The sequence below is a fragment of the Suricata suricatta genome, chromosome 12 (genome assembly GCF_006229205.1).
Source record: "Suricata suricatta isolate VVHF042 chromosome 12, meerkat_22Aug2017_6uvM2_HiC, whole genome shotgun sequence".
NCBI lineage: Eukaryota > Metazoa > Chordata > Mammalia > Carnivora > Herpestidae > Suricata > Suricata suricatta.
Window position 1 is genome coordinate 99,028,258 of NC_043711.1, and position 20,599 is coordinate 99,048,856.

General features: G+C 46.6%; 1 protein-coding gene across 1 annotated transcript in view; it reads left to right on the plus strand.

Moving 5' to 3' along the window:
• Positions 1-20,599, plus strand: part of DOK5 (docking protein 5) — a 161,269-nt gene that overhangs the window by 138,936 nt on the left and 1,734 nt on the right. The window contains exon 7 of the mRNA XM_029917093.1: positions 12,508-12,628. Coding sequence (XP_029772953.1) covers positions 12,508-12,628 — 121 coding nt within the window. The remainder of the gene's footprint in view (positions 1-12,507; positions 12,629-20,599) is intronic.

A 20,599-nucleotide genomic window follows, 5' to 3' on the forward strand; every position in this document is an offset into this window, starting at 1 on the left:
TGAGGCCAGTTTATGCTTTGCATGTTCAAGGTCAAGGAGGCTGTGATTTTGAAGTAAATAAAGTGGTGAGAAGAGGAGTAGGAAGTATGGTCTAGAAGTAACAGGAAGCGGGCACTGTGTGACCTTGTAGGCGTGATAAAGACTTTGGATTTCTCTTGGGGTGAGTTGGGAAGTCATTGGAAGGTATTGAGAAAGGTGGAATATGCTGACTTCACTTTTGAAGGGACTTTCCTGGCAGCTATTTGGAAAAGATTCGTGGTTGATGGGGTAAGAAGACACATCAGGGAGCTATTTCCGCCATCTGGTGTCTAGCTGAGCGTCAGGACATGGACCGACATGGCGGGCTGGACATGGTGGAAGGTGGGGATTCACAACACGGTTTGAAGATTGGAAAACTCGCATTTGCTGATGGATGAGCAGTCTTCTGGGAAAGAGTAGAGAAGGGAGCCTTACAGGGTTTTTCATCTTCTGCTGTAAGCAAAGCAACAGGTACAATGGAAGAACCATTGATCTAAGTAAAAGGGGAAGAGATTGGAGGGAGTGATCAGTCAGAAAGGCAGCTCAGGTTTGTACGCGTTCAATGAGGGATGCCTACTAAGCATGTAGGTAGAGGTGGGATGTTCAGTACACAAGTCTGGGGTTTAGGGGACAGACTGGAGTTACTGTCCATTTGAAAAACATCAGAGTGTGGCTAGATGCTACTTAAATCCTCCCCAGTGAGGAGCTGTCCCTGTGCACATGTGCAGATAAGGAATTGTGGCCCCTTGTTTTTAGGATTGTTTCAAAATCGTTTCGCAAAGATCTATCTACCTTTTTCCTTTTTTTAATTATTTTTTAAATGTTTTTTTTAAATTTATTTTTGAAAGACAGAGAGAGACAGCGCGAGCAGGGGGGAGTGTCAGAGAGAAAGGGAGACACTGAATCTGAAGCAGGCTTCAGGCTCCGAGCCGTTAGCACAGAGCCCAATGCGGGGCTCGAACCCATGAACTGTGAGATCATGACCTGAGCTGAAGACGGATGCTTAACTGACTGAACCACCCAGGCACCCCCTTTCTTCTTTTTAATGGCTACAGCTTCATCTGTTGTATAGATGCACAACATCTTTTATTTTTTATTCTTTTAAGAAAAAAAACAAAATTACCAACTCTCTACTTTTCTGATGTTGTATAATTTAAAAGTAATTTTTGAGTCATTCTAAGATCAATTTGACATGTAAAGTTAAATTAAATTTTAAAATTCACTTAAATAGTGGCTATCAGAAAAGGTGTTGATTAGAAAAGGTGTTGATTGTGGTTAGCAGAAAAAAAAATGTTATGAAGGAGAGTGGGTCAGAATTTAATTCCATGATTTCATCTGATCAGGGAAGGAGCCCGTGGGTGGCTCAGTCAGTTGAGCATCTTGATTTCAGCTCAGGTCGTGATCTCATGATCCTGAGATCGACCCCCAAGTTGGGCTCTGCACCGAGTGTGGAGCCTGCTTGGGATTCTCTCTCTCCCTCTCTCTGCCCCTCCCTTGCTCACTCTCTCTCCCTCTCAAAATAAATAAAAGTTTTTAAAAAATGGTTAGGGAAATGAACAAATGAATGGCACATGCAAAGGCTGGGCTGTGACCGACATTAAAATGGCCACGTACAAGATAGTCGTGTGTAGGAACATTAAGGTATGTTCACAATATATTAACTGTGAAAAAGAGGCTGGCTTCAAAACATATAAACAATGATGCAGTTTGTGTTAAATATGCATTATGTACACACATTAAAAGAACAAGACTAGAAGATAATTATTAACATGTTGAAAGTTCTCTTTAGTTCTTTGCTTTTGTTTCTTCTAGGTAATGTGTGTAGGGCTTATTTAAAATCTCTTATATTCTTTTGCGTACTTCCTGAACATAATAAAAATATATCAATACTTGAAGAGAAAGAATACAGTTTATTACAAGTTTAAAATAACTTGTAAATAGAATTTATCATGAGACCATAAGCATCACGAAAATGTGGACCTCCCTCCCGCCCCCTTTTAGGTGCTAAGCAAAATCCTTCCAGATCTAAAGGGAGAGCTGGCCAGGAGAATGTACACTCCCCAAGGCGGGGAGGGGCAGACTTTTGGTTTTAGGGGGGCTCTTCTAGATTTTCTCCTTTTCCTACGCTTATTGCATGCCTACTCTAAGAGCTCATTCATACCTGTATTCACTGAATTCATTGTATACCAACTGGGCTCAGATGATTCAGTACGTTCTCTAAGCACATTTGGTTTTTTGATTTAAGGGTGGTTTTTTACTGTTGTTTCCCGAAAACTTTTTAAAGCTTCTGTCCTCAAGCCAGGAACAGTCCCATATAAAATGTTTAGGTTTAAATTTTTTTTAATGTTTTTATTTACTTTTCAGAGAGAGACACAGCATGAGTGGGGGAAGAACAGAGAGAGAGGGAGAGACACAGAATCGGAAGCAGGCTCCAGGCTCCGAGCTGTCAGCACAGAGCCCAACCTGGGGCTTGAACTCATGAACTGTGAGATCATGACCTGAGCCGAAGTCAGATGCTTAACCGACTGAGCCACTCAGGCACCCCTCAAATATTTAGGTTTCTAAAGAAGATGTGAATGTTCCTCTTAGGACCTTTTTCCAAACCTCTTGCTAAAGAGCATTTTGATTGATATGGGGTTAATTACAGTATTGCTAAATTTATGGACCCTGCCATAAGTCATGTATGTTCGTAAAATTACCTGCGAAGTTGAAGTTGTTTTTCTTTCTTATTTACTGATGAGATATTAAGGAGTAAAGGAGGTCAAATAACTAACCTATAGTCAGGCAGTTATTAGTGACAAATTCCAGACTTTAACCCCAATTTTGTCCAGGTTTGGGTTCTTACCACAGTAGAAAAAAAAAAAATCCGCTCCCCACCCTGGAATGATTGGTCCAAAGGACACAGGGCAATGGTTCTCAAAGTGAGGTCACTGGACCAATAAGATCAGAACCATCTGAAAAGCTGGTAGAAATATGAATTCCTGGTGGGTGGGGCCCTGGAATCTGCATATATATGAATGAGCCCTCCAGGTGATTCTTGACTTGCTGAAGTTGGAGAACTATTGCCCCAGGGCCAGAAGAGCCTAGGTAGAGCATATTTTAAAATATTTTTTCATAGGAGAATAATTAGGTAGAATAAGAAGGCGTAGTTCAGGAAGCCAAATGGGAATGTCAGTGAATGCAGAGGGTAGTGTGAACAAGGCTGGGCATTGAGTGGGATAAAAGAGACATTGAGATTCTGGCTTTTTTGGGGAACACAGTTTTACTTTTTCTCTCTCGAATTGTCCCTCTGACTCAACTTTGCCCATATTTGTGCTTAAAATATCCGCAGAAGTAAGTTGGTTAGTATATACTGAGTTAGGCCGAGGATCCTATGAGGACTGCATGAGCTTTGGAAGTCTGTCAGGTTGTGTAGATGTTCTGGGCATCGAGGTAGCCCTGACTCACAGCCAAGTCCCATTGTCAAAACCATGTCCTGGTTCAGTCACTTTAGGGACCCGCTTCAGTAGATGGAAAATTATGGAATGATTTGCAGATGCAACATTGCTAGTGGAAAACCCGTGCTCCGGTTCCTCTAAGGAGCAGCCTGGTGGGAGGTGAGAGCCCGAGGAGGATGGAGTGAGATCTTGGAGTACTAACCCGTCATTGTGATGATGGCTGCCTGTTCCCGACCGGGTCCACACGGACGTCACAGATGCAGCATCTGGTGCTCATGACCCACTTCGGCAGCATATAGTTCCATCCTGTTGTGCTGCTCAATTTCAAAAAACAAAATGCTCTGCTGTGAAACCTGTGGACCCCAGAAAACAATATGGTGGCGCATTTCGGCTGACACTCACCACTGCGCTGCACGGCAGTCCTCACACTCATAAAAGAAGGGCATAAAGCAACAGGTTGTCAGTCAACCCAAGTGAAGAATACAGAAACCAAACCTGTGATTGATGGCATGGAGGGCAGTTTTGTGGGGGGGGGTTGTTTTTCTCAGAAGGTATAAATAGTGATCATTAGAATTTTTTCCCTCCCAAAGGGTTGATATGATTTGCCCATCATTATGAGGGAAAGACCTTGGCAATCAGCATTTCCCTCCCTGTGAGTGTCTAGAGGTTTTTAAAAGGATCTGTCTGTGTTGTTGACCTTGATGATGATGGGGGACCATGCTTGGACTAGTTGATGCTCAAGTTTAAATGTCACTTCCTCTGGGGTTGATTGACCGGAAGTAGCCACCCACTTATTACATCATTATATCATGCTTTTTTATCTTATTTTATTTTTTTTAGAGAGAGAGAGCACAAGCAGAGGAGGGGAGAGAGGGAGAGGGAGAGACAGAGAAAGACAGGAAGGGGGAGAGAGAGAGAGAGAGAGAGAGAGAGAGAGAGAGAGAGAGAACCTCAAGCAGGTTCCATGCTCAGTTCAAAGCCTGACACGGGGCTCGATCCCACAACCTGAGGGATCATGACCTGAGCCCAAATCAAGAGTCAGACGCTCAACCAACTGAGCCACCCAGGTGCCCCAATCGTGCATTTTTTAAAAAATATTCTGCATAGCACATACTACTATCTGATTTTATTGTTCTGATGACTACTTACAGCGATATGATTCACATAGCATACAATACACCCTTTAAACTACACAATTTATGGTTCCAGTATATTTGCAGAGTTGTATCCATCATCAGTCAACTCCAAAATATTTTCCCCAAAAGGAAACCCATCTCCTTTAGCCATCACCTGCCCAGCCATAGGCAGCTACTAATTTACTTTCCCTTTCTCTCTGGATTTACCTGTTCTGGACATTTCACATCAATGAACTCCTACAATATATGGTCTTTTGCACCTGGCTTCATGCACCGGGCTTCCTGTTTTCAGGCTCATCCATGTGCTGGCAGGGAGCAGAACCTCATTCCTTTTCACGGCAGTCTGATTGTTTCTTATGTGTTTAGTTTCTTTGTCTCATTAAAAGGGAAGTTCTATGAGAAGGGACTCCTTAAGGCTCAAACAAGAAGCGATATGTCCCCGATCACGTGGTCCCTGAGGAGCACAGCTTGAACTGGAGCACGGTCCCTGACTCCACGGCCATGCTCTGTTCCCACCAACACAGTGCTTTTGTGTCTTCGAAACCCAATCAGTTCCCGCTATTGGTTGACTGTTTCTGGCCACGGGGCGGCATCAGCACTCCCTTAGGCTGGGTGAGGGAGAGACCCCTGGACATCCCCGCTATTGAGGGAGAAAGTTCCAGTGTTGAAGTACGAGAGGGCATTTGCTTGACTTTCCCAAAGCCTGGCTTTCTTCCCTGGTGGGACCTTGAGCCAACACTGCTAATAGAATGAATAAATGTGTAGAGCTGAACACCCCTGCTGCCGGGCTGTCCCGGCCAATTGTGCACCTGCGCGTGGGTGGTTCTTCCCCCGTCCCCCCACCAGGCCTTGCTTCTGCTCATCCCTGAACAGCAATGTGGAAGGAAGCAGAGTCTTCTTACCATGTCCCCCACAGCCAGTGAAAGCCATGTTAATTTAACCTGGACCTATGGCTGCAGCGGGAATCCAGCCTTGGGCTAACAGTGCTTCTCATTTGCGGGGTTGATTAGGATTGGCTTCTGAAAACGATTCCCTGTTACCTGGGCAGAAGTGGGGCTTATTCATCCACGCATCCATCCATCCATTCATTCACCCATTCCATATTTGTGAAGTCGCTGGGGGCCTTAGTGAGATGCTAGGGATATGGAGCGGACATACTTACTCACCGCTTTCCAGGAGTTCATGGTCTACGGCAGGGGTGGGGTGGCCGAGCAGCTATCCACAAAGCAGTGAAACACTGGGGAAAGAACAGAGCGCGAGGTGTCTGCTAGGAGCACTTGAGGGCTGATGTGTTGAGGGTCCCTGAGCTGACTCTTGATGGGAAGGGAGGCATGAAGCAGGTGAGAGAAGTGGGGAAGTGAGGCACACGCACTGCACGCTGCCTGTTTGGACTCCGTGTCTGGCTGGCGGGCCCTTCTTTTACACGTGGGCTTGGATTCACTCATGTGCTGGCAAATGTTTCATAACTAGTGCATGCGTGTGTACACAGATTTGGGAAGCGACACAGAAGCGTGCGATTTTACTGTGTCTCCCAAGGGGAGGTAACCGTCTCCAATAGCCTCAGCTCATGGCAGATAGGAAAATCATCAGAAGTGATGAGTTCTCAGAAATACCTGTGTTATGACTCAAATAAGATGCATACAACTGTATATGTGATTTTTAAATAATTTATTTCACTGTAAGATTATGTCATGTAATTTTTATTGATGGCTGTATTTAACAGCCAGCTCACAAAATGCCTGAAAATGCAAGGCATGGCCTTAGCAAGCTGGTTTGAGCCGCATCAGCCGCTTCATTGATTGGACTCACGTCCTTTCACTGCACAAGTGTTTACCGAGCGAGCATCCACTCTTTACCAGGCCCTGTTCTGAGAGCTGAGACTACATCAGTGAACAAAACAAAGGACATAATTCTCTTCTGGTTCTAAAATTCTGGTTTTTAGCCACTGATCTTTTTATTTTTAAGTTCATTTATTTTGAGAGAGCGGGGGAGGAGCAGAGAGAGAGGGAAAGATAGAATCCAAAGCAGGGTCTGCACTGTCTGCACAGAGCCTGGTGTGGGGCTCTATCCTATGACTGTGAGATCATGAGCTGAGCCCAAATCAAGAGTCGGAGTCTTGACTGACTGAGCCACCCAGGTGTCCCTAGCCACTGATCTAATGAGTCTTGGGTACGTACGCACCCTGCCTTCTTCAAGGTCTACACGGGACTGCCTTGCACTGACCACATCCGTTGGTCCCTGTGCATGGGGCGTGTCCTCCCCAGACCTGCTAGTGTGGCAGACCCCCAGGCGTCCTAAGAGTCTGACATTTAGGAGCTGCAGCTAAGGACCTCAGACATCCTGCAGCCCTTCTGCGGACTGAGGCAGTCTGGGAGATGTACTGAGAACACAGTGACTCTCGGTGACCCCGGGGAGACTGCGGGGGGCGAGGCTATGTGGGTGGCAGCTGCCCTAGAGATTTCTCTCTGCCTCCTGTGGGCACTTCCGCTCCTCAGAATTTTTTTAAAATTTTTTAATGTTTATTTATTTGAGAGAGAGAGAGAATGAGTTGGGGAGGGGCAAAGAGAGAGGGAGACACAGAATCTGAAGTGGGGTCTAGGCTCCGAGCTGTCAGCAGAGAGCCCGATGTGGGGCTTGAACTCATGAACAGTCAGACACTTAACAAACTAAGCCACCCAAGCATCTGTACCCACTGCTCAGATTTTTAGCCCCTCTCTTTTCTTTCCCAGATGGCCCCTGAGCCTTTATTGTATGGACTTGGACAAAAGCTCCTTGAGGTTACAGACTGTGCCTCAAAATCGACGAGTCTTTGATGACAAGCTGAATAAATGTACTTTTCGCTAATTGATCAGGTGGCCCAGCCTTGTAAGCTGCTCACCTCTGGAAAAATCATAGGAACATTTATGACCGCCTGTAGAGACTATTTCCTGTTTGGCGACCGTGGTTCTAAGAGGCAGTTAGAATTTAACTGACCTTGAACTTGAATAAACACGGAGAACAAATAGGTGCCTGTCAGTGGGTCCTGAGAGACGGAGATTCAGGTCCTGGGAAGCAGGTGCCGCTGCTACCTTGCTGTATGAGCTTGGGGCTTCGTTCTTTGGCCTGTTGGCCGAGATATTCCTGTCCCTGATGTTCCGTGATTGCACTAAATTTTCCTAATAGTTGCAGGACGCAAAATGGATGGATGATTTGGATAATTTTTTTTAATGTTTTTTATTTATTTTTGAGAGACAGAGAGAGACAGCATGAGCAGGGAAGGGTCAGAGAGAGAGGGAGACAGAATCCGAAGACAGGCTCCAGGCCCGGAGCTGTCAGCACAGAGCCCGATGTGGGGCTCAAACCCATGAATCGTGAGATCATGACCTGGGCTGAAGCCGGCCGCTTAACTGACTGAGTCACCCAGGTGCCCCTGGTTGTTTTATTTATTTATTTTTTTAATTGTTCAAGGATACCTATTCAGTGGAGAGGTGGGAACAAGACCGTCAGATATGGTATCTGGTTCTACTTAAAGCACCATTTCTGTATTCAGTGAACTCAGGTGCATTTGATAAATTGGAGAATGATTCATTCTAATATCGTAGTGTGTTGGTGCAAAAAGCCACTTTTTTTTTTCCAGGCCTGGGAAGCCCAGGATAGCAGGAGTGGTATAACTGTTAGTGGGAAAGGAAAAAAAGCCCTCAATAAACCACCGCAAAGACGCGGCCTCTACAAACTACCACATGAGAAGAGAAGACAAGAGCAGAGGTGGGATGCCCCGGGGGGGGCTTAGTCGCTCAGTTAAGCGTCTGACTCTAGGTTTAGGTTCAGGTCATAATCTCACGGTTCCCCGGTTTGAGTCCTACATCGGGCTCTGTGCTGTCAAGGCAGAGCCTGCTTGGGATTCTCTTTCTGTCTCTCTCTACCCGCCTCTCCCCTGCTCATGCTCTCGTGCTCGCTCTCGAAATAAATAAACATTTAAAAAAAAGAAGGAGGAACGAGCAGAGGCACTGAGGGCTCCAGACTGAGAGGAGCCTCCCCCCTCGCCCAGCTCTGTTCCCATGGCCACTCGTCCAGCCACATCCACCTTCTGGGAGGAGCCTGTGCTCCGTCTCCATAGCCCAGATTTTTGAAGACAGCATTTCTCACCAAATCGTTTTCTGTGTTTCTTTAATAGTTCTGCCTGACCTCCAGCCTCCAAGCTGTCTCTTGGAGCAGCGATGACTGGCTTGAAAATGGCAGAATCTTTCAAAGGATCTTCCCAGAAACTGATTTTCCCAACAGTTTTACAGATCGGGAGGTTTTGCCAGAAATATCCATGTAACGATATAGAAGAAATTGCTATACTTTAAACTTTTGTGGTTTGGGGTAATTTTTATTTTTTACTTCTTTTTTTAAATGTTTATTTATTTTTGAACCAGGAGAGACAGAGCACGAGCAGGGGAGGGGCAGAGAGAGAGAGGGAGACACAGAATCAGAAGCAGGCTCCAGGCTCTGAGCTGTCAGCACAGAGCCCGACACAGGGCTCGAACTCACAAGCTGTGAGGTCATGACCTGAGCTAAAGTCAGACACTTAACCAGCTGAGCCACCCAGGTGCCCCTATTTTTTACTTCTTAACTGTAAAACTACTATGATTTTTTATACAAGAGGAAAAAAACTATGAATTTGAAAAAAAGGGGGGGGGTAGGAAGAATACAATCTTTCTCTCCAGATACTCGACACAAAATATATGTATATATTCCAAAAATACAGTGTTACTTTCCACTTCCTCCTGCGGTATATATGAGCCTCCATTCACCCCCCCCAACACTGGGTGTCGAAATCAGGGCCCAGAGTACCTAAAGCAGCAGTAAAGAATGAGGGCGGGAATTTTCCTGATCCACATCTCCCCAAAGGACTTCTCCCCTTTAAAGAACTGCATTGTTAAATAAGACTTTTTTCATCTTTTTTTCTCCGAAGACCATGGAAATGCCCCTTTCATAAACTATGGTAATCTTTCAAAGGCTTGAGGGAGAAACAGAAAGCCGCGCTTTGTCGTGTTCTCTAGGAAACATGATGTTGGTGTCACTGCATTCTTGTTCCTAAATAAGCTTTCTAAAAATATAGTCAAACCATGTGGCCTGCAGAAATACATCCAGGGGACCGTAGAGAACAATTTGAAGTGGTGGCATTTCCCACAAATGTTTCCTTTGCATGAAATTATTTATAATACCGACTATAATCTCTTTTTATTAAGAAAAATCCAGGGGTGCCTGGGTGGCTCAGTCAGTTGAGCGTATGGCTTTGGCTCAGGTCATGATCTCACGGTTTGTGGGTTCGAGCCCCGTGTCGGGCTCTGTGCTGACAGCTCAGAGCCTGGAGCCTGCTTCAGATTCTGTGTCTCTCTCTCTCTCTGACCCTCCCCTGCTCGCACTGTCTCTCTCTGTCTCTCAAAAAAAAATAAATAAATAAAAGACATAAAAAAAAAGAAAAAAGAAAAATCCAGTAATCAGTACCTTGGAAATCCATGTCTTTTCCTCCTCTTATTTATTTTTCATTCCATGTAAATGAGGTTAAATGTCACTGGAAGTCACTTCTCTATCGATTTCTGCTTGTTTTTGGCTTTTGCTCTTAAGCTTTGAGACTTCCACATGTACAGAAATAAAGAAATAACTGCACTAGAACTTTTCTGTTAGCTTTGTTCTCAGCTCTTTGACGTTTTGATCTTACAGGGTGTGTTTAGAAAAAAATGTGCCCATGAAACCTGGTGCTATCGAATTCCACATGGGGACCCATTTTGCTAATTGTCCTATTGTGGTAGGACTGAGAATTCAGTCCATTACATGTAAATGCAACACATATAATTAAATTATCTTTGGAATAAGTGGTGATAATCTTTTCTTCAAGTTCAATCTCATCAACTACAACGAGTTTTGGTCTCTGGGGTATGAAGCCTCATATTGTTTTGGCTTCAATGAATGGATGGACCAATATTAGGCCTAGATGCACCGTGCTGAGGAGGTGTGCAGAGTGGAGAGTTTTCTTAAAAAAAAAAATCTTTAGGGGTGCCTGAGTGGCTCAGCCAGTTAAGTGTTTGACTCCTCTTTTTTTAAATGTTTATTTATTTTTGAAGGAGAAAGAAAGACACAGAACATGAGCAGGGGAGGGTCAGATAGAGAGAGGGAGACACAGAATCAGAAGCAGGCTCCAGGCTCTGAGCTGTCAGCACAGAGCCCAACGTGGGGCTCAAACCCACAAACCATGAGATCATGACCTGAGCCAAAGTCGGACGCTCAACCGACTGAGCCACCCAGGCCTCCGACTCTCGATTTCAGCTCAGGTCATGATCTCACGGTTCGTGTGTTCAAGCCCCATGTTGGGTTCTGCACTGATAGTACAGAGCCCGCTTGGGATTCTCTCTTTCTCTTTCTCTCTCTTCCTCTCCCCTGCTTGAGCTCTCTCTCTCTCAAAATAAATATGCTAAATTTTTTTTTCAAAAATCTTTAAATGGACCTTGCAATTCATAATAATACTAATGCCCCCCCCCCTATTTTCCTGTGCCTAGTTTGTGCTAGGAAAGTGCTGAGCGGGTCCCGAACTCTCTCTCCCACAACCCAAGTGTCAGGCATTTAATGTAACTGCGTCTCATATGAGCACGTAAAAGGACATTCCACCAGAACACAGTGGTCTGCAATGCACTGCTTCCTTGATGATGCAGTGTACACACGTTTCCTTCTCAGTTGGCGCACACATCCCTCCCCCCCAGCGCCCCGGTGTCGTGTGCAGCAGCGTCTCAAGGACAGCCACCAGGTCTTCGGTGATGGAGCCTGGGGTTGCGACCATGTCCTGCGGCGTGCCCTTATGCAAACCTGTGTTATCCTGGGCACATTTATAGGACTGAGGCAGGTTACTTGATATTCTGGCAACTCCAGGAAATCATGCGTTGCACACAGTCACTTCTCCACGTAATAAAACTACACGTGTTTGCACGGAGACACTGGCTGAGAGGAGAGGGTGGCCGGGGGTCGCCTCCCACCACACGCCTGCACTTCCAGCTTGTCCCCTCCATGTCCCTGTCCTTGGACCCCACCCCTGCCCATCCCTCCAGGCCACCTTCTCTCTGAAACTTCCCTCGTAAGGTCCGTTCCCTCCGTGTGTCAGACAGGCCACTGACGACTCCCCGGGACCCGGGCCGAGAGCCCCGACATCCCCTGTCCTCCCTAGGTGTCTGGAACAAGAATCAGGCACTTGGAAGAGCAGACCGCGTTTTGCTCTGATGCTGGTGACAGAATACCGAATTCAAATCAGAGTGAACTGAAAAGAGATCATTGGCTCGGATCGCTGAGACGTCCAGGGCTAGTTTCCAGGTTCACGTGGGATCCAAGGTCACCCCCTTTCCCTGGCTGCCTTCCTCTACATCAGTTCGCTGACTGGCGCGCGCTCTGTGTTGTTTTGAGACAGGCTCTGTCCCGCGTCCTGTCCTCAGCAGCCTCCCACGGAAGCCATTCATTCAGTGCAGCATGCACTGTATCGAGAACCCACCATCTGCCAGGAAACATTCTAGACCTGGGGGAGAAAGGCAGGAGCAAAACAGGAACAAGCCCTTGGCTTACCTCTACTGATGGTATCTTTGCAAAAGTGCTAATAAATGGCCCCAGCTCCTGGCTCGGAGCACCACACCCCGCCTAGGGTCAGTGGTGACGTCTCCTCCCTGTAACTTATGAGATTGAGCTGAGGTGGAGGGAGGTTCCCGGAGGGAAGGCGACAGACACTGTTGCCAGCAGGGTGGAGAAGGGATGCTGTCCAGGAAACAGAAGCCATAGCTGTCACCTCCACCAGGAAGCACCCACTGATTTGCACAGCAGCTGTCCATGGTTCTGACCGCTAGCTCTCCCGGTCTCCCTCCGGTGTTCTCCAGCCCCAGGGTCGCTGACACTCCACTTTCTTCTCTTGGCTGCAGCTCCAGATGAAGATGAGCGAGCGGGCCGCCTCGCTGAGCACCATGGTGCCCCTGCCCCGCAGCGCCTACTGGCAGCACATCACGCGTCAGCACAGCACGGGGCAGCTCTGCCGCCTGCAAGGTAAGCAGGAGCCGTGTGCAGGGGGCTCGGCCAGGCTGGCTGTCCCCTTCCCGCTGGAACCAGGGCCCCCATCGAGGCCTCACTGCGGGGCACGTACTCTATCACCATGTCGGGGCAAGCTGTTTCAAGTGCAGATTCTTGGGCCCTCTGCTCCGGAGGGCCTGGGTGTCACAGCATCTGCACTTCTGCCCAGCGCCTGCACAGGGTGCAGGCAAGAGGGCTGCGGTCCACGCTTTGAGACGTAGTCCAGTGCGCTTAGCACTAGCAGCATCAGCATCACTTAGGAACTTGTTGCATGCAGATCTGCAGGCTTTTCCCAGGACCTACAGAGTCGGGAACCGTGAGGTCGGGGCCCAGCCATCTGTGCGACATCAAGCCCTCCAGGTGATTCTCGTCAAGGCCCGAGCTTTGGAACCATGTGCTGTTGGAGAGGGACACGTAGGGCAGGGGTCCTGGGTTCTGGTTCTGCTGGGGCTCTAAGCAGATCCTAGGAAGCCTGTCTTCTGGAAAGTGGTCTCGGAAGCAGGATACAGAATAAACCCATGGTGGGGACAGCAGGCACAATTAGAAAAAGAAATCAGGCATTGCTTATCTTTTCAAATATAGCCTTTATTTTTTATAGTGTGTAAGATTAGCTTATGCATATGTAACTTTTTAAGCCTATTTATTTTGAGAGAGAGAACCGGTAGGGGAGGGGCAGAGAGAGGGCGCAGAGGATCTGAAGCAGGCTCTGTGCTGACGGCAGAGAGCCCAATGTGGGGCTCGAACTCATAAACCGTGACATCATGACCTGAGCTGAAGTCAGACGCTTAACCGACTGAGCCCCCCAGGCGCCCCTGCAAATGTAACTTATAAAAAGTAGATAGGCCTGTAGGGGGGAATCCATGCTGAAGAACTTTCCATGATGAGCTGGAAGATCCCAGAACTTTAAAGGGCTTGTACTAGATGGCCCCTCATGCTGGAGTCCAGCTCCAGCAGGTCCAGGGCTCCCTGAAGGATGGATGGTGTTGGAGAAAGGGGAGGGATGAGAGAGCAACGAGTTTCTTTCTGATCACCAGGCAGGCATCTCTGCTCTGACTGAGAGTCAGCTTTATTGATAGTAAAAAATGTGTGGGGCCAGCACAGAAGTGGCATTTGCCTTAGACAATGATTTCTGATGACAGATTTCTTTGGTATGTAAAAATTTCCCAGAACATAGATTGGTAGAGGACCCATGCATAATCTTTATCAGTAGTGATTGATGTAGGTGATTTAGATGCTTATCATATGGAGAAGGAAGGGATCTTGAGCATCAAATACAAGACAGTGTTTTCAGCATGGCAAAGGCAAGAATTAGTTGTTGTGAGCAGGGGTCAGTAGCCTGTTTGCTTAAGGGGAAGTATAAGAAAAACAAGATTCTCAGGAAATGCAATGTTTGCTCCCATAAACACAAAAGAAGAAGTCCCTACAGTAAGTTCCTTCACAAGGTGCAGTCAGCATTTCAGGGCCAGAATAAGGGGACAAGTCACTGGTGATACCAGTCAGCAAGGAGCCTGGGGGGGTCGGTGCTCAATCAAAATGATTGAATCGGGGGTAGACATCAGTCACCATCTGACGATGGGAGGCTGTGCAAAACCCGCCTTAACTTCACAAGGAGTTTCTCAACTTAGTTCAGAAATGGCTCTCAACACCCTAGTTCATGTGTAGAAATGGGCTGAATCAATGAGTGTAGGGAGGACTGAAGGACTGCAGGAAATAGCTGAATGGCGCTGCCTCTTCCCTCATCACTCAGCCCTTCTTTCCGCCCTTCCAGGGGCCACATCCTGAGTGGCTGTGTGCGTGACCGATAAAAGGCTTCCACTCCAGGACACTCCCACAGGGAGCCTTGGGTCAGATGAGGCCGTCCAAAAGACCATTTGTCCCACATCACATCCGGAAAGTTTTGCAGTATTGAATTGCATTACGAGCATTTTTCTCTTATGCATTCCCCCTCGTACTGTTACTCGATTTTATGGCATCTCTTCTACTTAAATAAATTTATTTTTGTAAAGAAAGCTGTATTTCACTGCCTTTATGCTATCAAGCAACTGGCTATATATATTTTTAACACACAGGAGATAAATAATGATTACTGAAAGTTTGAAAGGAGGTTGCATAATGTAAATTCATACAAAGCTATTGAATTGCTTTGTGACTTGACTGTCTAACTTTACCAAGATGATCTTTACAAAAATAAAAGTATGTCTTTTTAGATTCTGCGTGTCTGGAATGTGTAACAGAGAAGCAAAGTGATACAGGCTCCGCAGTGAGGAAATGGATAGGTAGCCCAGTTCTTGAGATGCACAGTGGTGCTCTGAGAAGTTTGCATCAAAGCCGATGTGCCTCAGGACTCCTCTAGATTAGCATGTTTGCAAAGATGCACCGAGCGTGAGGATGTCCTGAACACCTGGGAGGTGTTGAAGTGTTAGTATTTGTTAGCGAACGTCCTGGAGCACCTTACTACCCTTAACTCATCTGACTTTCCTTAACCACAGCGAGTCGTCATTCATCAGAAACGATGGAGCCCAGGGGTCTTACCAGGACCCCGACTGTGTAATAATACTGTGAGGCATCTTTGTAGGTTGAAAGAGGATGCTGCGGATACGGTTACACACTGTTTGTACATCTTAGGATACACCTGACTATTCCGACAGTGTCACCCTCTGGTTACTACGAAGGAGACAGCTCTGTTTCCAGGATATGGACACGTTTTTTCCAACAACAACAAAATTTGCAACTTTACTGGCAGGCAGAAAGCCTGTATTATGGTTGGAGGACCATATACCCACCGCTTACGGGCCTGGGATGATTGCAAAGAGGAGTAATCCCCTAATTCCAGACTAATGGTCGTGATCGAGTCACCTCCGGAAGTAGAGAAGCATAATACAAAGCATCAAAGCAAAGAAAGAAATTTGCCTTCTTTGAGAAGCTCCCGTTATTTTGTATCAAAACCAGCATGCCACAAATCCAGCAACTCATCAAAATTAAACTGGGGGTTATTCACTTTATTATTAGGTTTATTATTAATTATTCCTATCATCCATCACTCAAAAGGAATGAGGTATTATTGTAAAATTAGGTTCAAGTTTATTGGGATAGATTTTTCAAGGGAACCCAGCAATAGTAATTACAAAACAGTAATTTGAAGATAGTGATGATCTGGTTTCTAATGAAATCGACACGGGTTGTAAGGAGAATGAATACCACGGGTTTTCTCACCACATGGTGGATTATTGGACTTTGTATTGATAATCTATAGGGTTTTGAAGATGGTTGTGTTCTAGGCTTTGAAGAAGATTGTTAAAACTTCTATTGTCTGCTTTTTGTTACATAGCATGATCTTCGTGGAACACACATTTCCATTTGAGTTCTTAACGGTTTTCCTGTTTGGCGTACTTGGTAAAATACCTTAGTATCTTACACTATCTGTATGCATGAAAGTGGCCTTATAGCTGCTTCAGAATTATTATTTTTTTTTGGCTTTATGTTTTTGTAACAGTTATTCCCACACAGTATTTGCTTTCACATACCTCTGTTACATGTGTTTTCTTTTGATACTTAATTTGTACCTGTGTTTACAGAGAGATTTCTTCACCTGCGTGGTATGTGTCCATCTGTCTGTTAATTTTATCTTACGGCTTGCCTTTGAGCCACCAGTCCTCCCTGAGGTCTGTGTGTAGTGTGGGACTCAGTTTATCAGTAATTTTTCACCTTAAATTTTTTTTCTCAGACTGCCTAAAATCGATCTTGTTTATCCAAGGTGGTCACTTACATGAAAAATAGGATAATTTCACCTACTGTTTCATGTCTTTCACCCGTCTTCCTCCTTCCCTTTCTCCCACCCCCGGATTAAAGCTGAAACCGGAAAAAATTAACAGCATCATTACCTATTACTTGAGGTTATGTGGCACATCATTTCTTCTTGGTTTGATGGTTCTTATGAGTTGGGATTCCTCTGGCCGGCTCATTTGCCTGGGCATATTTCAGGGTGACATCTCCTGTGGTTGGAGGTTCATCTTGAAAAGCATATAGACCCTTATGGGGGAATTTGCCCGTCTAGTTTTAGAACTTGCCATTTTCTCTCTGAACTTAGTCCTGCAGAGCCATCTGCTGGTTGGTTTTGGAATTAATATCTTATCATTCCTGCCTTTGGTGAAGAGGTGCTGACTTTGACACATGACACATGTCACACACTGGGCATATGGAGACATATGTAATCCACTCTCACTCCGTCTCCTGCCCCATTTCTAATTTTCTTGTAGAAATTCCCTTCTAGGGTTGAGCATATACAGAATCAGCCTGTAAAGGAGGTTTATCGCAAGCACTGGAAGAAATGTATGAAAGAGAAGCATGTAGAGTTGAACACTGTATTTGCAGGATTCTCTCAGGGATGCATCGCATAAAATAACCACAGAGTGGTGTTTTCCCAATTGTGTTCCTTGGAGTGCTAACCTGGGTAGAGATGGCCCTTCCCCAAAATAGTGCTGTGGTCCAGTAAGTTTGGGGGAAACGCTACGCGTTCAGTTAAATTCTCCTTCTTAGAGATTAAGAATGCCAGTCACTATTTTCACGATTTCGAGATGTCCCGTCTTAAAGAATCTGTTTAATCTTGATGAAACCAGAGCTTGGCAAACTTTTTTGAACATGAAACCTCTTCTCTCCTTTTTTACATAAATGAACACTCACGTACCACTGGTGAAGTGCTAGATTTGTTCCTCACTAGGCAGACAAGACGAACTGAAGGAGTATTTTTTATAAACACACCCTTTCTTGAAGACCTGCTTCCAGGCTTGGCACTAAGTTCTTGCCACACATGATCTTACTTGGTCCTTAAAATAGCCATGTGAGAGTAGATTATTCTTGTTTGCAACTAAGCAACTGAGAATTTGAAGGATTAGCAGTGTGTCCAAGGTCACCTGACCGGTGGGTGAGGTCTTTAATTTCTCTGTTCCCTCATCCGCACACTCTCAGTTGGTGAATGTTCTCTGGGCCTCAGCTTTCTGCCAAGCACTGTGCCAAGTGATGGGGATACGCACGCTGCTAGACAGGAGTGTGTCTGCCCTCCTAAAGCTTGAAGTCTAACAGAGTCACAGATTACACAGGTAATTACACAAATGTATTTCGTATTAGATTTGGTTACATTGAAAAGGTCGTGTTATTTGTAACGGACAATGGTGAAGTGGAGTTGTTGGTCTGGAAGGATCAGAAGACAAAAGGGGCTTCTTTAGGTGGAGGAGGTCCCAGGATCCTGCAGCATTTACCTGGAGACTTGCAGCCTGAGGAGAAGCAGGGAAGAGATTCTCCAAAGTGAGTTCAGCAAGTGCAAAGGTCCTGAGACAGAAAGGGACCGGGGCAAAGACCAAAATGGAAGCGACGTGGCTGGTGCCTGAGCGCTGGCAGGAGACAGCAGGTGCATCTGCCTCAGTGGTCCCTTCACACCCATCACCTCCTTCTCAGAGTCATCCTCTTGGGAATCTTTACCCTCACGGCAAACGTGCTCCGTGACTCCGCATTTCCTGAATCCTTCTGTTGCAGGTGCCTTGAACGATAGTTTCAAAACAAGAAGGAAATAGGCAGGCGTGTCATTAATCAGATTTGACTTTAGGTTATTTTAGGAAATCAAAGCTCAGCACCCAGTGTCTGTGTCACACGCTCCCGGGCATCGGGCGTGTGGCCTCGTCTGGTTCTCTCGGCAACGGTTTGATTTGACAAGAGCCAAACCGAGGACTGTGTTCTCCGTTTCAGCGCAGGCAGAACCTGGGACCCTTGGAGGCCAAGCACTTGCATGAGATCGTGCGGCTAGTGGAGGGAGGGGCTGGTGTTAAAACTCCCTTTTTTCTTTTTCTATATCCTCTTACCTGTGAGAAGAATTCCCGCCACCATGGAGGGCTGTTCCCAAGGCACACGCTGTACAGTGGAAACACCTCCTCCAGACGATCGGCTGCAGCCCCGGCGATGTACACATTTAAGGGTGTCGATTCCTAAAATCAGGGGCTACTGCGGAGAAGTCAACCTTATCTTTTTCAATCTTGATTCTAACCGAGTCACGTCCATGGTATGCGCATCGGTTAAGAAAGAGTAGATTAAGATCTAAACAGGTGTCCAAAGGTAACAAATAAATGAAGGTCTCAAACTCTCACATCTGTCCCGGCCAGGGAGGACCTGCCAGCAGGGGGATGGGGCCCGGAAGGGGGTGGCGTGGTCCCTGGGGAATCACAGGGACCCTAGGGCGGAAGATTGGACCAGTGCGTTTTCCGGTTTTCCAGGAGAGCAGGAAATCGGCACCTTTATGGGAATGTTGCGGTTATTTCAATACTGACCGTCAATTCCAAATGTGTTAGGGCCCTGTGCCAGCCAGAGGACAGGTCTTGGGCCAGATGGGGTCTGTCGGCCAGAAGCAGCTCACGATCTTTGTATGAACTGTGGAAATGCAGGAAGGTGACTCCACCGCCTGTCTTGAAGTTAAAAGCAGCATTCACACCAAGCCAGAGTCAGTTAGCCAGCGTGCTAGAAACTGCCAGGGTTTTCACTACAATCCGACACCACATGGACACTCCCATTTTATTCACAAACCTGTAGGGTGTAAGGAGCCACCGCGGAAGGTCCAGGAAGGGCTTGCACTTGATTTGGGTTTTGCATTGATACTGTTTCACGCGACATGGTCTGCTTCCTTTGGGAATTTGTATCGGACTGTAACAGATGCACCAGGATGTTCACCTGTGGTTCCCAGGTTCCCTTTGAGTAATCTCTGCGCCCAACATAGGGCTTGAACTCATGACCCTGAGATCGAGAGTCAGACATTCTGCCGACTGAGCCAGCCAGGCGCCGCTGGAGTGCCAGTCCGTGTTCTAGCGTGTGTGCGTGCACGTGTGTGTATTGGAAAGAAAATAGAGTTTGTGTTCAGAATGGTCAGCAGGTTGGAGGAAAAGATCTCTTGGGCTTTGGGGTGTTTTCATATTTAAGCTGCTAATAATAACCAGTGCTATTGTGCACCACTGACTGTGTGCAGATTTCCTTACGGTTCTGATTGGAGGCTTGTGAGTATCGGAGTCCATGGCTTCTTGTGTCAGAAAGGGTCTTGACTGAGGTCTGATGGACGTCGGGGCCGTTGGTGACAATGTGACACTTACGCCACCATAAACATTTTTGCTCGCTCAGCATGGTATTGGAAAACGTCATTGTTGTAGGGGCGCCTGGGGGGCTCAGTCAGTGAAGCGTTTGACTTTAACTCAAGTCATGATCTCACGGTTCGTGGGTTCGAGCCCCACTTCGGCTCTGCTGGCAGCTCAGAGCCTGGAGCTGCTTCCGATTCTGGGCCTCCCCCCCAGGCGGGGTGTGGGTTCTCCACGTGGCCGCAGCCCTGTCGCTCTGCTGCCCGGGCTTCACCCCACACACATGTGGTTCCCAGGAATTCTCCGCTCACTTGTTTGGGGTTTGCTCTGCTCATCTCCTAGCCCGCCGCGGGAATTTCCCAGCTTGTGGTAAAAGCTCTAGCCAGCAGATGGCAGTAAAGCCTCTTGCTTGTATAAAACCAAGCCTTCAGTCCAGGGGATTGACAAACCGCAGCCGGGCAGCCAAAGTCTTTGTCGTTTCTGTGTCTCTTGGGTAAATCCCCAGCAATGCTATTGCTGGGTCATGAGGGAGTTCTATGGATAGTTTTTTGAGGAACCTCCACACTGTTTTCCAGAGTGGCTGCACCAGTTTACATTGCCACCAACAGTGTAAGAGGGTGCCCGTCTCTCCACACCCTCTCCAACAACTGTAGTCTTTTGCTTTGTTCATTTTAGCCACTCTGACTGGTGTGAGGTGGTATCTCAGTGTGGTTTTGATTTGTGTTTCCCTGATGATGAGTGATGTTGAGCATCATTTCATGTGTCTGTAGGCCATTTGGATGTCCTCTTTGGAAAAGTGTCTGTTCATATCTTCTGCCCATTTCTTCACTGGATTATTTGT